Below are 17,419 nucleotides of genomic sequence, written 5' to 3'. Positions count from 1 at the left end.
TTACTGTCCCCTTTATGGTAGTTGCTACCGTAACCGTTTCGACAGACTATTCTACGGTTTCTCTGGATGACAGAATTTACCTGGAATGCTAGTGAGTTCTGCTGGTTCGTCAAGCTCTTCAGTCGTGATACTTTCGCGATGAAGTTGTCACCCTACGAATTCGCGTTTGAACGTCGGAGGAAATTGTTTCTCCTTGATCCAAGAACTTTGTAGCCTTTCGACAATAGATTGTCTGCTTTTTAAGATGGTAGGTAACTCGACGATGAAATGAATATTTGGGTTAATGCTATCTAGATTTTCAAGGGCACTTTGCACATCTTTGCGTTTCAGAGATGCATTGGAATCGTATCTTCGCCACCTGCAGGCGGGCGTAGGATAGGGTATTAGAGAGTTTATGATTCACTACGTTGCTAGGAAAGAGCGTTAGAAAGACTTGGTGACAAGCGCGGCCAATGCGTCGTGTGTGATTCCGACGCGTACTCTACGATTCTACAACGGAATTTTGTCTATTTTACGTTGTGATCACTACGCTACGAACTTCAATATCGAATATCGAATATTTTTTCATTCAAAACGTGAATATAAGATCTTATCTTTTGTTGTGTAATGAATTTATTCTTTTTATTCTTTTAACTACATTTTCTGTAGTATTCGATCGTTAAATTTAGTAATTTATTAGTAGCGTCCACATTTTTATCCTAGAACTGGAAGATTACAAAATACATATCCGAGATTGCATAAATTAATAAACAACGAATTACAACCACAAGCTCATCATTTTCTATTTCTTCTTGGCTGAACCTTTTGTGTTTCCAGTACAGGAGGCACTAGTGCAATTTGGACTGCCGGTTTGTTTCTCGAAAAGTTCAATCACGAAGTTCGTTTAATATAATCGTTTTCCATTTATATTATGCTAGCGCGTTGTGTTTGGTAACGTAAGGAACAGAATGGGATTTGGCTTGGGCCGCGTTTTGTTACCAAGCCTCTCTAACGCGTCTTCTCTAGCCGCGTCTTTTAACGCGTCTTCTCTAGCCGCGTCGTGAATCGTAAACTCCGTATTACTGCAAACGATCATTATCTCTGCGATGAAAGCACTATAACACTTCCAGAGACTTCTGGTGCAGTAGAGACAGCCTTCGAATTTAAAGCAATCTTTAAAGACTAATCATGAAGTATATCGTTACTATAAATAAAAATATCTTAAATAAAAATAAGTTGTTGCACAACGTTTGACACCACCGTTTTTTGCAATGTGGATGTTACGTAATATGGTTCTATAATTCTTATGCACATAAAGTTGAATATTTTTTGGCTTCAAACACGATTGGAATTCTCCATTATATTTAACAGATCGAGGGTTACATCAATAATTTATAATTTTCCTGTTGCCGTGCATGTTTTGATGTGATATTTTATGAAACTCGCACGTTTCCACTCTATGAAAGCTGCCCATAGTCCTGCACCTAGAACAAGTCAGGGAGATGATCGTTTTCCCCAGGGCACGAAAACTCCAAGATCGTGACGGAGATGATGTTAATCAGCCTTCTTTAGAAGAAATGCGGTGCCAATGTCGGGAAAAAAGGTGTGTCTGATCATGGCCGTTGCAATCTAGGATAAGAATCTGAGATATATAGGCTAGTTCACACTTAACCTTGGCAAACCGGTTTTATGTAGATTTACTATACGTTAGGTTTAGATTTACAATACATTTACACAACAACAATTGTCACACAACAAAAAATTAAATTGGACACATGAAAAAGATTATTTTACACGTAAAAAAATTTTGGGTGGAAAAAAAATGGACGAAAATTCGTCATAAGAAAAAGATTGAGATGAAAAAAAATTGACATGCAAAAAAAATTTGAAAGAAGAAAACATTTGAGAGGAAAAAAAATTTGGACACCTGAAAAAAATTGAAACGAAAAAATATTTTGCCACAAGAAAAAAAATTGACATGAAAAAAATTGAGCACAGGAAATAAAATTGAGACGAAAAAAATTGGCAGGGAAGAAAAAAATTGATACGAGGGGTACAATCTCCGGGCAATCTACTCTTACACGGCAAATAAGGCGCAGGTCTCAAACCGTTTAACCAACGCGCTGTAAACACACAAATATTGTTACACAAGAATAAAATTAACACAAAAAGAATTTGGACATATGAAAAAAAATTGGACACGTGAAAAAATTTTGGGTGGAAAAAAATTTGGACAAGAAAAAGGAAAGGAAAAAAATTGGATAGAGGAAAAAAATCGAGATGAAAAAAAATTTGGACACAGGAAAAAAAAATTGACAAAAAAACTCTACCGTCTATGATTAAGAACATTGGCGACTTTGAATGCGACCATTTTGTCAAAATAACCTGCAAAAAATTGTAACACAAGAAAAAGGTTTAAAGCAAAAAAGTTTGGACACAAGAAAAAATTTTCGCAGGTAAAAATTGAATACAAGAAAAAAAAATTGAAACGAAAATTTTTTTGCTACATTTCGACTATTTTCTGTCAAAATAACCTGGGGTACAATCTCCGAGCAGAATTAGTGCTCGGCAAATCAGGCACAGATGTCAAAATGTCCCAACGGCCCGCTGTAAAGTTTTTATTTTTCACTCTTTTTTCTCTCTTTGTTATTTTTCTATTTTTTTTGGAAATAAATTACAGCGTTTTTCTCCAAGCATGCGTAGAACCAAAGTGTACGGCACCTAAAATACAAAAAAAGGTTTTAATAAGGTTTCAATATGCTAGCCAAGTAAACATCAATTTCAAATTTAAAGATTTCATTGGTTAAGAGTACTTCGATTTCAGCATTGAGATCCAGTGCACTAAAAATTACGATTTACCCTGTTTTAAAAACTTCAAGAGTATAATCTTAAATCCATAATCGATCCCGAATATTTATTCTTTAAAAGATATATAAGGAAGGCGAGAAATAGATGAAAAGTTTTATCATTTCGAGTTTTACCCTGAGCAAAGGGGGACGATTGGCTTAGTCAATTGTATTCCGTTCAGTTTAAGTGAGATATTTTATATTTATTACCTGCGAAATGTTTATAATACTGCAAAAGTTTTATTTTTTGTAGACTCTAAATAAAACGAATGCCTTCGTTCCAGCGTTAAAACCTGGTTAGTTATCGTGTTTGAAAAAATCGTCCATTTTGCATCATTTGGTACGTCTGGTGTTCTTAACTTTTTTTCTCAGAATAACCTGCGTAGTACTATAGAAAGGATTAAATTTATAGTTATCCGAATTTAAAGAAGAAACTGCCAGACCTCCTTAATCCCACTCTTTAATTGCGAGTTGTAATTGTACTTTTCCTCATAGCCAATAAAAACTCACTCTAACTAGCCAATCAGCGTTCAAAATACAAAATGTAAATAGCGGAAGTTAAATTATAATAATTCTAAATTTACTATTTTCCAAGTGTTGTTGGGATAAAAATTTAGTAATTATATCCATGCTCAAAAGATTAAAGAAAATATATAATTAATAAACAATAATCGTGCATAGTTTCGAGTGCAATTTGGAAAAAAACATGCACTCTGCACTCGTGAGTTCAAGTCACAAAATTCAACTTAATTTCAAAATAAAACAGTTTCAATTAACGTTTCAACTTTTTACAATAACAATTATAACAGTTCGATGAACGTTTTGTCAGTATCTGAATCACTCTCGATTATGTGGAATCATCGTTTCCATGATTGTTCGCGTGGTCGTCTGTTGGTTTTCACCGAGAGATAAAATAAGGCCTTCGGCTTGCGTACTCCCGAAGCAACTTTCTCCTTGAGTTTAAAACAATCGTGGTTTGAAATTCCGAGGCTTGCAATTTAAACCACCTTGTCTGGTCTTCGTTAGCAAAGAAGTTTGTGTTGTATCGCAACGCCATTGTCCGCTTCGACAATGTTAAAGTCACCGGTTTCACATGTTCTAAAACGCTTGAAGCATGGGTTCTAAATTTTAGAACGACGCAATTAAGCGTCGCCAGATTATAATCTAAATAATCTAAGCGACGCTTTCGTTAGTTCAGTGTTAGTTACCAGGACCGGCGGGAAAGTAAATAACAACATGGCGGCTCGTCGAAGTGCTATGTTATCCACATCACAGCGTCCAAAGCGCTTTAAAGCGGCGAAAATCAGTGTTTTGAGTGTTTCAACGTCGGGAAAAAAATCAAGAAAAAGCTTTTCTTTAAAAGTTCGGAAAAATACAATTAGTGACAGAAGTGTTGATAGACAATATGGCCAAGGAGAGTTAGATTCAGCGGTGGATAATATAAATCAAGGCACATTTGAACAGGAAATATTTGACGAGTCAGATCAGGAGGGCCCTGTAACGTCTCAACACAATAAACGGAGATTTAAAGAGTTCAGTAGCTGGGGAAATATTCGGGAAGAACTGTTAAACGGCCGAATTGAGACAGAGGCCGAGGGGTTCTTTAATAGCAGCCAGAAATGTTGTGAATGTGGGCAAAATCAGGTTGATGTTCGTTGTAACGAATGTGGCATTGAGCAGTATTTCTGCCTATTATGTGCTGAAAATATTCACGGGCGACGAAATTATTTCCATGTTTTGGAAAAGCTTCAGGTAAATGCAATTCATACTTTATTTTCATGTAGAAAATAAGTAAATGTTAGCAAAACACCATGCAATCCAGAAAAAGAGGATAGAGTGTCATTTTTGTTTTCTTTTATATGTAGGATGAAAACATTGTGCCATTTTTTGTCAATCATGTTGTCATTGGAAGAGAGCATCAACAAAACTGTCCATCAGCCCAACCTAGAAATGTTGTTTGCATTGATCAGTTTGGTAATTAATTTCCTTTGTATAAACACATATATACTTGTAAGAGTTGTTGTTATTGTTAAAGGAGTTTCCATACATCTCAGGATAGAGTTTATCCATGAAATTCAAACATGATTTAGATTGAATAATTAGTTGCCAATTCTGTATGATATTTAGGTCGCCAACATCATAAACAGATACTGTTTTGTGATTGTGAGAAGGATGCTGTAACATTGATGAAAATGAAGTTATGGCCAGGAAGTGCAACAAGACCAACTCTTGCTTTCCAGGTTCAATTAATGGAGCTGGCTCGAACTCTTCTATTGGAGTGTCATGTTTCCCTGAAAAAGTTTTGTGATGCGCTAGGAATTTTTTCCAAAAAATCAACTCTTCCAAAATGGGTATAGTATTGTTTGTTTAAACATGCATTATCATTGCTACTAGAGGCTCACATTAGACTTCCACCACTGTGACCATTATATTAAAAAACATAACATACACATATCTTATTAATGGCTCACCAGATCACAATTTTTTGGCAGGTTAACAATATCTACTCCACACTAAATACTGATTCATTTGATGAATATCGGTAGAGTAACTATATAATTATTTTTGATATGTGGTACTGTAAATTCAGAAATGTAGAATGCTTATATGTTTGCATATCATATAATGCTGTATATATATTTAAAATCTAGCTATCATCAGTATTTGCTTGGAACTGGCTTTCCCATTAGAGAACAAACCATCACAAAGCACTCATGTCCTCTTTGTCCTAAGGTACAGTGGTAGTATTTATTAATTAACTGCCACATTAAATTTCAGGTTTGATTTAGAGCTGTATTACCTGTATATAGACATATAGTAAACATTGTCTTTGCACAAATGGCGTTGTAAAAAATAGTTTTGCAAGTAACTTGAATTTCTTCTTATAGGAAGGGGAATCTGGTATTCTTATAGAATCTATGGATGCTTGTTTTGGTTTGGTGCGAAAAAAGTCTGCTGCCAAATGTATTCTTCCCCCACGGCATCAACTGACTATGTTCGCAAATCAAACTGATGTTGATGAATTTGTTGAAAATTATACATCCAATGCCAAAAAAGCTGATACAGTAAGTATGCAATTTGAACCAATAATCTTGAACAACTGAAAGTGTTTTTATTAAGTCTTTTTCTATTATTTAGAGCTGCAATGAGTTTAAGGCTGGGGAAGTTAACAGTATGCTTCGGTCCAAAGGAAAAAATAGATTATATGATGAGAAAGGTGTTTTTGGTCGTGTATGCAGACATGATTATCCAAAAGGCTTTATAAATATCAAACATGGTGAAAGGTACAGTAATGTGTGTACAAATTGCCCATATATGTTTCACATGTTAATAGTTAATCATTTTACAGAATTGCATACTCTGTACATGAGCTAGAGCGAGTAATCAGGACTTCAGATGAAAATTGCAAGATTAGAATGACATATGATATTGCTTGCACATTGGTAGCACATTTAAAGGTAAACAAATGTACTAGTAAAACTAATTGAATTCTTATACTGGACTGTTTTTTCAACAAATTCGATTTTATTTAGCAAACAACTAAAAACATTTCAAATTTTCAATGCATTTTTGCTAAGTTGCATTATTGGGACATGTATTTTGGCAAATCAAAAATGTATATGCAGTATGGTATTTCTTTAGAAAAATTCAAGACAAGATATTTTGGACCGCATTGGGTTTGCAATACCTATTTTTCATTGCTATGGCCATAAGTCATCATGCCAGGTGATTTATTTGTTCTTTAACCACTAGTCTCTACTAATGTAGATGGTAAATAGCAAGGCTTTGATTAAATCAACAGCTTTATTACTTCAAAGGTTATAAAGAAGACTGCCACTATATAGTATCGCTGATAATATTGTTAATGTACTTCATGAAGTTCATACTTTACCTACCTGTTGAACTTCAATATTTGAACCTCTCAGGTAGAATTTAGTCCAAGACGACAAGAAGGGTATGGCCTGACAGATGGTGAAGGCATTGAAAGGCTGTGGTCTTACCTAAGAGGGTTTTCCTCAATCACCAAAGAAATGAGTGCTGGACGACGAACAGATGTGCTAACTGATGCTTTGTTACATTATGGTGCTCGTCAGCTTCGAAATTTCGGTATAGAATTGTCTTTAGGAAAAATAAGTGTGTAAAATAATTTTAATGTGCAACAATTGTATTGTTCAGGAACTTCATTGCAAGCGAAACTTAAAAGGTGCTCAAGTATAATAGTGCATACATTGTCGCAAATACAAGAACTATTTTCCAAATTGCCAGGTAATTTAAATAAAGCCTTTATATTAGTGTACTGACTATAAAAGAACAAAAATGTACAGAATATACGGTATAATAACTTCGTAATAATTTTAGTTGCATATGATCCGTTCCTTATTAACACTTGGATGGAAGAGGAACGCAAATGTATTCAAGAAAGGAATTCCAAGAAAATGCGTTCGTTGACATGGGAGGAACAATATGTTCAAAATCTTCTCCATCTTTACCAACTGAGGTAATTCTACTTTTGGACATTTGTATATTTAACTTAATTTATAACTAATGATCTTCTTTTTAATGTCTCCTAGAGCTCAGATTGGAAATATTCCAGAAGGAGATCACAGCCAACTTACAGATGTGGTGAAAAAAAGCAAAAAGTATAACAATTTTGTCGAGGGTTATAACTTGATGAATCAGCTTACTAGTGTATTGCATTCTCAACATTGTTACGTTGTCTCATGGATTCTTTTCTAATAGGGTTTTAAAAGCTGTTCAGCGTATAGAAAAACAACAAAAACTCAAAAAGAGATGGAAAACTGGAGAGAGTAAGTTCAACGCCGCCGCCATTTCTCTTGAACAAAGAAGGCAAGAGTCTGTGATGGAATTGACCTACTCTTCAGCGGTTGAAAGAATGTTTCTTATCTCTCTCAAGAACAAGTACGCAGGTAATGTATACGACAGGAAGGTTTTCAGGTAGTGTATTTTTATAACTTTAATATTTTTTGGTAGATGGGCAAGCAATTGCAGTCAAATTGTCCAAACAAATTTCACAAAGAACCAATGCCATCAAAGCTGCAGTTACCAGGTACAATGCATCATTGAATTCACTGGAAGACTGGATCCAAGAATTACCAGCAGAAATGCAATTTGAGGAAGCCAAAGATCCAAATTCCGTCATATACTCCCACCTAAATCACCAACAAACCAACGACACAGTGCCCTCCGCTGTGAAGAGAGCTGCAATTGATTCACATAATTTCTTAGAAAGGTGCAAAGAAGAACAGAGTATTCTGCTTTTAGAAGTCGAAAGGCTGTTTCGATACTACGTGGACAGAAAAGAAGAACTTGATAAGTACTGCATCACGCACTCTGGGGATCAACCAAAGCTCGTGAATGGTTTAATTGCAATGGCAAAGCAAGAAATTGTTGAAATATATAACGCATTATTTTTATTGAAGTCAAACCTTTCTGAGCACCTCAATGTGGAAGATATAATGATGAATGAAGTATGTATCAGAAAAATTGAAGCAGAACATTCGTGTGCTAAAGGTATGGGAAGAGAATTTGAATCCATTTCAAGTTTCGATGACGAAGTAGACGAAGAAGACACGCCATTGCTGGATTTTTCCGAGGACGATTCGGAAAGCTCCGATGACAGTCTAGAATAAACAAGTGAAGTCACTAAGACACACGCAGATAAAAAAGTGTAAATTCATATTTAAATACAATGTGGTCATGGGATCCTGTAAGCAGGTCATGTGGTCGTGTAAACATGTTTGTCCTACTTAAGGACTGTGTACTAGATTAAAAACAAATTATATGCACACATATTGTTCACACTCCAATGTATTTTTGTGTGCTTCATTTACATTCTAATTTAATTTATGTCAACTTACCCCATCTTAGGGTGCTTTACCACACTAACATAGCGTAGGTCACCTTAACTTGCCGCATAGTGGGGTGCTTAAATTGATACTTAAACGTAAGTTAGATCATGTTGATTCTTGTGTAATTTTTACATCTTAACCTAAGATGTGGTCATTGGGATCCTGTAATCAGGTCATGTGGTCGTGTAAACATGTTTGTCCTACTAAAGGACTGGGTACTTGATTAGAAACAAATTACACGCACTGCGCTTGTTCACACTCCAATGTATTTTTGTGTGCTTCATTTACATTCTAATTTAATTTATGTCAACTTACCCCTTCTTAGGGTGCTTTACCACACTAACATAGCATAGGTCACCTTAACTTGCCGCATAGTGGGGTGCTCAAATTGATACTTAAACGTAAGTTAGATCATGTTGATTCTTGTGTAATTTTTACATCTTAACCTAAGATGTGGTCATGGGATCCTGTAAGCAGGTCATGTGGTCGTGTAAACATGTTTGTCCTACTAAAGGACTGGGTACTAGATTAGAAACAAATTATACGCACAGAGCTTGTTCACACTCCAATGTATTTTTGTGTGCTTCATTTACATTCTAATTTAATTTATGTCAACTTACCCCATCTTAGGGTGCTTTACCACACTAACATAGCGTAGGTCACCTTAACTTGCCGCATAGTGGGGTGCTTAAATTGATACTTAAACGTAAGTTAGATCATGTTGATTCTTGTGTAATTTTTACATCTTAACCTAAGATGTGGTCATGGGATCCTGTAATCAGGTCATGTGGTCGTGTAAACATGTTTGTCCTACTAAAGGACTGGGTACTTGATTAGAAACAAATTACACGCACTGCGCTTGTTCACACTCCAATGTATTTTTATGTGCTTCATTTACATTCTAATTTAATTTATGTCAACTTACCCCTTCTTAGGGTGCTTTACCACACTAACATAGCATAGGTCACCTTAACTTGCCGCATAGTGGGGTGCTCAAATTGATACTTAAACGTAAGTTAGATCATGTTGATTCTTGAGTAATTTTTACATCTTAACCTAAGATGTGGTCATGGGATCCTGTAATCAGGTCATGTGGTCGTGTAAACATGTTTGTCCTACTAAAGGACTGGGTACTTGATTAGAAACAAATTACACGCACAGAGCTTGTTCACACTCCAATGTATTTTTGTGTGCTTCATTTACATTCTAATTTAATTTATGTCAACTTACCTCTTCTTAGGGTGCTTTACCACACTAACATAGCATAGGTCACCTTAACTTGCCGCATAGTGGGGTGCTCAAATTGATACTTAAACGTAAGTTAGATCATGTTGATTCTTGTGTAATTTTTACATCTTAACCTAAGATGTGGTCATGGGATCCTGTAAGCAGGTCATGTGGTCGTGTAAACATGTTTGTCCTACTAAAGGACTGGGTACTTGATTAGAAACAAATTACACGCACTGCGCTTGTTCACACTCCAATGTATTTTTATGTGCTTCATTTACATTCTAATTTAATTTATGTCAACTTACCCCTTCTTAGGGTGCTTTACCACACTAACATAGCATAGGTCACCTTAACTTGCCGCATAGTGGGGTGCTCAAATTGATACTTAAACGTAAGTTAGATCATGTTGATTCTTGAGTAATTTTTACATCTTAACCTAAGATGTGGTCATGGGATCCTGTAATCAGGTCATGTGGTCGTGTAAACATGTTTGTCCTACTAAAGGACTGGGTACTTGATTAGAAACAAATTACACGCACAGAGCTTGTTCACACTCCAATGTATTTTTGTGTGCTTCATTTACATTCTAATTTAATTTATGTCAACTTACCCTTCTTAGGGTGCTTTACCACACTAACATAGCATAGGTCACCTTAACTTGCCGCATAGTGGGGTGCTCAAATTGATACTTAAACGTAAGTTAGATCATGTTGATTCTTGTGTAATTTTTACATCTTAACCTAAGATGTGGTCATGGGATCCTGTAAGCAGGTCATGTGGTCGTGTAAACATGTTTGTCCTACTAAAGGACTGGGTACTAGATTAGAAACAAATTATACGCACAGAGCTTGTTCACACTCCAATGTATTTTTGTGTGCTTCATTTACATTCTAATTAAATTTATGTCAACTTACCCCATCTTAGGGTGCTTTACCACACTAACATAGCGTAGGTCACCTTAACTTGCCGCATAGTGGGGTGCTCAAATTGATACTTAAACGTAAGTTAGATCATGTTGATTCTTGAGTAATTTTTACATCTTAACCTAAGATGTGGTCATGGGATCCTGTTATTAAGTCATGTGGTCGTGTAAACATGTTTGTCCTACTAAAGGACTGGGTACTTGATTAGAAACAAATTACACGCACTGCGCTTGTTCACACTCCAATGTATTTTTGTGTGCTTCATTTACATTCTAATTTAATTTATGTCAACTTACCCCATCTTAGGGTGCTTTACCACACTAACATAGCATAGGTCACCTTAACTTGCCGCATAGTGGGGTGCTCAAATTGATACTTAAACGTAAGTTAGATCATGTTGATTCTTGTGTAATTTTTACATCTTAACCTAAGATGTGGTCATGGGATCCTGTAATCAGGTCATGTGGTCGTGTAAACATGTTTGTCCTACTAAAGGACTGGGTACTTGATTAGAAACAAATTACACGCACTGCGCTTGTTCACACTCCAATGTATTTTTGTGTGCTTCATTTACATTCTAATTTAATTTATGTCAACTTACCCCTTCTTAGGGTGCTTTACCACACTAAATAGCATAGGTCACCTTAACTTGCCGCATAGTGGGGTGCTCAAATTGATACTTAAACGTAAGTTAGATCATGTTGATTCTTGTGTAATTTTTACATCTTAACCTAAGATGTGGTCATGGGATCCTGTAAGCAGGTCATGTGGTCGTGTAAACATGTTTGTCCTACTAAAGGACTGGGTACTAGATTAGAAACAAATTATACGCACAGAGCTTGTTCACACTCCAATGTATTTTTGTGTGCTTCATTTACATTCTAATTAAATTTATGTCAACTTACCCCATCTTAGGGTGCTTTACCACACTAACATAGCGTAGGTCACCTTAACTTGCCGCATAGTGGGGTGCTCAAATTGATACTTAAACGTAAGTTAGATCATGTTGATTCTTGTGTAATTTTTACATCTTAACCTAAGATGTGGTCATGGGATCCTGTAATCAGGTCATGTGGTTGTGTAAACATGTTTGTCCTACTAAAGGACTGGGTACTTGATTAGAAACAAATTACACGCACTGCGCTTGTTTACACTCCAATGTATTTTTGTGTGCTTCATTTACATTCTAATTTAATTTATGTCAACTTACCCCATCTTAGGGTGCTTTACCACACTAACATAGCGTAGGTCACCTTAACTTGCCGCATTGTGGGGTGCTCAAATTGATACTTAAACGTAAGTTAGATCATGTTGATTCTTGTGTAATTTTTACATCTTAGCCTAAGATGTGGTCATGAGATCCTGTAAGCAGGTCATGTGGTCGTGTAAACATGTTTGTCCTACTAAAGGACTGGGTACTAGATTAGAAACAAATCATACGCACAGAGCTTGTTCACACTCCAATGTATTTTTGTGTGCTTCATTTACATTCTAATTTAATTTATGTCAACTTACCCCATCTTAGGGTGCTTTACCACACTAACATAGCGTAGGTCACCTTAACTTGCCGCATTGTGGGGTGCTCAAATTGATACTTAAACGTAAGTTAGATCATGTTGATTCTTGTGTAATTTTTACATCTTTAAGATGTGGTCATGAGATCCTGTAAGCAGGTCATGTGGTCGTGTAAACATGTTTGTCCTACTAAAGGACTGGGTACTAGATTAGAAACAAATCATACGCACAGAGCTTGTTCACACTCCAATGTATTTTTGTGTGCTTCATTTACATTCTAATTTAATTTATGTCAACTTACCCCATCTTAGGGTGCTTTACCACACTAACATAGCGTAGGTCACCTTAACTTGCCGCATTGTGGGGTGCTCAAATTGATACTTAAACGTAAGTTAGATCATGTTGATTCTTGTGTAATTTTTACATCTTAGCCTAAGATGTGGTCATGAGATCCTGTAAGCAGGTCATGTGGTCGTGTAAACATGTTTGTCCTACTAAAGGACTGGGTACTAGATTAGAAACAAATCATACGCACAGAGCTTGTTCACACTCCAATGTATTTTTGAGTGCTTCATTTACATTCTAATTTAATAACTGCGCTCTAACGAACACTCTAACATCACCTTGCCCTATCTTGGGGTGCTTGGTCACACTCAAACGTAAGTTAGATTATGTCGCTTGTTGGTGTATTTCAAAAAAGTAATCTTTAATGTACATGGTTTACTTAATTACAACATTGAGCAGAACATGATGAACGTAACAACAGATAGTTTGTAAATACAAGCCCAATACAAATGCAGTGTTTCCCTATGATGACGATAAAAATTTGGGTTGGGACGAGCTTGTGGCATCCGCAGTCAATCAGAAGCTCTCATTTCTCTTTATGATATTTACAAACAGCAGAGTCTGCCAAAGAGCCGCTTGAATTAACTTCAAATCTTAACTACAATATACTTAATTAAGAAAATCCCTGATGCTCCAAACACTTCACAATTGAAGTGTCAAAATCTACTGGTAGAACAATTGTCGTACGATTACATAGGAGCAAATGTTTCTTCAGCCGCAACGACCCCAGATTGCCATCAAAACAAATCACATTTAAGGCTTTGATTGATGTCTTTTTATGGAGAAGTTTAAATTCTAAATTTGAGGTCGCTTTATCCAGCCAATATCCTGAAATGCTGTCTTCTGGACTTAGAGATTCTATCTCCGTTGCGGTCCCAGGATGATAGAAAAGCCAATATGGGTCTTCTGTCTCGGTGTAAACTGGTAGAATATAACCTTTGTGTCTGAAACTGCTCTGATAGTTCGCGATAAGCGCTGACATAGCATCCTTTTCAAAATGACTGTGTAAATCTGTCATCAGGACTTGGAAATCACTTGCAGATAAATCCGGGTCAGCAACTTCTAAATCGTCCTTCTTAATTGACGTTTCTCCTGACAAAATTCTACCAATTTTGTCACTGTCTACAATTTTTGTTAATGCTTGGGAATGCTTTGAAGTGAGTTGAAGTGTTTCTTCACGGTCACTAGCCTGATTTTCAACGATGAAAAACTTTATGTTTTCTGAATTCTTCATAATGGCTTGAATGGTATTAGCACCATAGGAAGTTGGCTTTTTGAACTCTACACCATCAGGTAACCCTGTTACCTCAAACCCACCCTTATGGTAAGGTACACGAGCACAAAGTTTTCCAGAAGCCTCACCTGTCAAGCAGAAATACATACACATAATAAATTTACAATATATAGGTACTAAATAGATTAGTTTGGCATTCGACGCATGTCATGAGTGATGATTGAATAATTATATTTTGTACAAATATAAATGTAAATTATGCTAAGCTTACGGTATTTTCTGTTGAACATTGCAGCAACATCTGATGCTGAATACTTTTCGTTCGGGAATTCTGCAAAAAAAATAAGAACACAAATAATGATTAAACATCTGTAGTCAGTATTTAAAACATAAATGTACATACACATGTACTGTTCATACAAACCAAAAAATTCCATAAACTTTATTGTTGCCTCATTGTTCTCACTAAGGTACTTCAGACCTTTGCCAGTACCATAGTGGCTAATTTCTTTTGACTCATGCTCAAAAATCATGACCGATGCATCACAACCAAGGCTTTCCAAATATGACAACTAAAAAGATATAAAACACTAATTTGTTTTATATTATTAACTAGAATGACTTGTATGAAATATAAATGTATACCTGTGCTATTAGTTGTTTCTTTGCTTTCAATACTTGAGCTTTTTTTGTTTTGGTGTTAGCTCTGTTGTGCAATTATTAGCAAGTTCTCTAGCATTTTCTTTCCATTCTTCACATTTTTCCAATGAAAGTGATTTCCACTTATCAACTGCAAACTTCATTTTAGCTGACTTGCTTGATAACATTTGGCATTCGTCTAAATATTAGATTTCATTTATGTAAGTCATTTTACATACAAAATTACAGATTAAATATTGTTATACTATTTAATACTTTTTTGGTTTCAGCCCTATTTTAAAAATATTGATTTGAAATGACTAAAACCTAATTGGCATATCATTTGCAGATTTACAGAAGTTCTAATCAGAAGCAATCCACCTGGTTGCTTCTGTTGTGTTTGTCAAATTGTTCATGGAACTTATAACATGTTTTTGCACTGATGAATGCCCAGGTTATACTGCACATAACAAATACATGTGGTATTTACAAAGAAAAGGTACCAACTTAAAGACCCTTAATGGTAAATTATTCATTATTTTTTTGCATTGACAGAGTTTAAAGTTTAGCATTGCTCAAGTATAACATTTTTTAAATTAGTCACATGTTAGAAGAATACTAAAACCTGAATTCATCATTTGGGAACAGAAAAGATTATATCCAGTGATTGCACGTTTAGATGGCGGCTTGTTGGACTGTCTCTCTTCCAAATCATTTACAAAAGTAGAGCTTGCTTTTCGCTTTCTCCTTTCATTTCCTATCCATTTCTAAAAACAATAATTTATTTTACACATTATGGGTAGTCATGGCATGCTGACCCATGCATTTGCAGAAGCATTAACCATTATATACTATAATTAGATATTCAAAATACATGCTTAGAGAACACATTAATTTAATGTCTTTTAATTACAGTTGGGGTAGTTGTTTTTGGTCAACTAGTATTAAACAAATATATATTCTGCCAATTGTGCAATAGAATCTTTTTATTTCAAATAGTTTTCTATTGCATGGTTGCTTTCACTATTCGCTTTTTTAAATGGAACATTCCATCTTTCAAGTAATTATGTAATATAATTTAATTACATCCTTACCATTGCACGAATGAAAACAATCTGACATTATTAGTTCATTATAAAATGTATAATATAGGATACTCAAATGCTATAAATACGATAAACAGGCATAACTTTACAACACCGTACTAAATATAAATTGAATTTACACGAAACCAAGTAATTAAAGCATTATTATATACACCTAGAAACATTAATTTTGTTGTGAAACGATCACAAACGTTTAATAACATAACGTTTGCCATTTGAAGGGTTTATTTATATTAGAACAAATTCACTAACCTTGACTTTATCAACACTAAGATTCGCTTCTTGCGCAGCTTGGTCAATGAAAGCATGCATGCATGGAGACGTTGTGGTCATGCCTTTATCATAATATTCACAAAGAATTCGTTTTTTTTCATCGGTCAAGACAGCATAACAACCCCTTTCTGTCGCCATTTTGTTTATATTCAACACGTTGTAATAGTTATCCCAGCTTGCTTTGCGCGTGCGGATTAGATTATTTAGATTATAATCTGGCGACGCTTAATTGCGACGTTCTAAAATTTAGAACCCATGCTTCAAGCGTTTTAGAACATGTGAAACCGGTGTTAAAGTCGTCCATTTCCATTGGTGATGCTATTGCCTGCCCCGAAGACCAAACTACTGAGTAAGTAACCACTACATTGTTTGCACGAGTACCTCTGGTGTTTTGTAGCCGAGTTTTTCTTTCTCCCAAAGGATCTCTTCTTCCTCTTGCGATCGCCGTCGTGCTTAATTTGGTCTTTTCCCTCGACCACTTTCTCGAAGCAATTTAGCTTTTCACTCTAAAACTTTCTTGGATGTCGTGAAACTCTATCTCGTATTATGGAAAAAGTATATCCTCTTTCTCTGAGATGTCTGTCAAGGGAAGTTATCATTACTTTGAGGCTGTCTGGTTGGTAATCTTCACCCTGTTGATTTTTAACTTCAGCAAATTATTTAAATCGACCGGCTCATATTTTTTTATTTCGTTGGATATTTTTTTTCAAAACGCGATTAGTTCCACACTCGTAGGCAAGGTCAGCCTCGTACCCAGGCGCTTTAATAGTAAAAAATAATGTTGCATTCAGTTATTGTATAGAGGTCGGCCAAAATAAACGCGAGCGCGCGGGGAAATGAATTCAACATGGAAACAATCGCATGAATTATACAATATAATACAATACAATATAATTATATACTATAATTACTTGAATTAGATCCAGGTTTTTACAGATACACCGGTTTTTAAAAATGTTATAGGTTGATTAATATTGAACATTTCATGTAACAAATCATACTTACTTTTAAAAATCAAGTTGTTGCCATATCGCGTTAAATTCATCATCGGATTATTAAACCTGTAAACAAAGGAATATGAGTTTATCTTTTATTTCATGAACAGAAACCTCTGAATATTTTGTAAATGCGCTCGCTTTTTCTCAATAGTAATATGTAAATACGGCATGCGATTTTAATAATATTCGAGTACTACCAATATAGTCACTCCGACGGAAAATATTTAAATAAAAGTACCTTCAGATGATTCTTCGCCAAAGGAAACGTTCATAATACTTGGCTAGCCCGTCGACAGTCGATCCAGTAAAAAAATTATAACAATGAAAATAAAAACTGCAAAATACAAGCGTTTTCCAGAAATCGGTCACGATTTGCCAGAAATCGGTCATTTTCACCCAGGCGTTTCCTCGCTAAAACAAACCTCCCCAAGAACCCTTGCGCGCTTCCTTTTTTCAGCTGA

General features: G+C 35.4%; 2 protein-coding genes across 3 annotated transcripts; one reads left to right on the top strand and one right to left on the bottom strand.

Annotated features, from left to right (window-relative positions):
- The first annotated feature begins 3,919 nt into the window (after window positions 1-3,919).
- Window positions 3,920-8,785, top strand: LOC114537471. The gene is made up of 15 exons (XM_028558506.1): window positions 3,920-4,577; window positions 4,691-4,799; window positions 4,953-5,176; window positions 5,318-5,367; window positions 5,477-5,558; window positions 5,714-5,890; window positions 5,964-6,109; window positions 6,175-6,283; window positions 6,468-6,551; window positions 6,752-6,932; window positions 7,002-7,091; window positions 7,185-7,323; window positions 7,397-7,465; window positions 7,566-7,753; window positions 7,818-8,785. The coding sequence occupies exons 1-15, from the start codon at window positions 4,062-4,064 to the stop codon at window positions 8,474-8,476; spliced, it is 2,823 nt and encodes a 940-aa protein (XP_028414307.1). The 5' UTR covers window positions 3,920-4,061; the 3' UTR covers window positions 8,477-8,785.
- A 3,809-nt stretch (window positions 8,786-12,594) lies between these two features.
- Window positions 12,595-16,095, bottom strand: LOC114537441. 2 transcript variants are annotated; one of them, XM_028558481.1, is made up of 6 exons: window positions 15,940-16,095; window positions 15,207-15,348; window positions 14,588-14,780; window positions 14,367-14,514; window positions 14,214-14,273; window positions 12,595-14,070 (listed from the first exon to the last, which is right to left on the bottom strand). In XM_028558481.1, the coding sequence occupies exons 4-6, from the start codon at window positions 14,473-14,475 to the stop codon at window positions 13,322-13,324; spliced, it is 918 nt and encodes a 305-aa protein (XP_028414282.1). In that variant the 5' UTR covers window positions 14,476-14,514; window positions 14,588-14,780; window positions 15,207-15,348; window positions 15,940-16,095; the 3' UTR covers window positions 12,595-13,321. The 2 variants fall into 2 exon arrangements, with proteins under 2 accessions (XP_028414282.1, XP_028414283.1); XM_028558482.1 differs by having other exon boundaries at window positions 14,367-14,780.
- Window positions 16,096-17,419: the final 1,324 nt, after the last annotated feature.

The sequence above is a fragment of the Dendronephthya gigantea genome, unplaced genomic scaffold (assembly GCF_004324835.1).
Source record: "Dendronephthya gigantea isolate DGI-Jeju-01 unplaced genomic scaffold, DenGig_1.0 000157F, whole genome shotgun sequence".
In the NCBI taxonomy this organism is placed as follows: Eukaryota; Metazoa; Cnidaria; class Anthozoa; order Malacalcyonacea; family Nephtheidae; genus Dendronephthya; species Dendronephthya gigantea.
The sequence above is the reverse complement of the archived record's forward strand: the minus strand, read 5'-3'. Positions and strand labels throughout refer to the sequence as shown.

What these genes read in the sequence shown, in the direction of transcription:
- LOC114537471 (XM_028558506.1), top strand. Translation starts at nt 4,062, where the DNA reads ATGGCGGCTCGTCGAAGTGCTATGTTATCCACATCACAGCGTCCAAAG. An exon ending in AATCAACTCTTCCAAAATGG is followed by an intron (nt 5,177 to 5,317) that starts GTATAGTATTGT and finishes ATTTTTTGGCAG; the next exon opens with GTTAACAATATCTACTCCAC. An exon ending in TCGTCAGCTTCGAAATTTCG is followed by an intron (nt 6,933 to 7,001) that starts GTATAGAATTGT and finishes TGTATTGTTCAG; the next exon opens with GAACTTCATTGCAAGCGAAA.
- LOC114537441 (XM_028558482.1), bottom strand. Translation starts at nt 14,475, where the DNA reads ATGATTTTTGAGCATGAGTCAAAAGAAATTAGCCACTATGGTACTGGC. An exon ending in AAAGTTTATGGAATTTTTTG is followed by an intron (nt 14,274 to 14,366) that starts GTTTGTATGAAC and finishes TTTTTTTTGCAG; the next exon opens with AATTCCCGAACGAAAAGTAT. An exon ending in AATGTTCAACAGAAAATACC is followed by an intron (nt 14,071 to 14,213) that starts GTAAGCTTAGCA and finishes TCTGCTTGACAG; the next exon opens with GTGAGGCTTCTGGAAAACTT.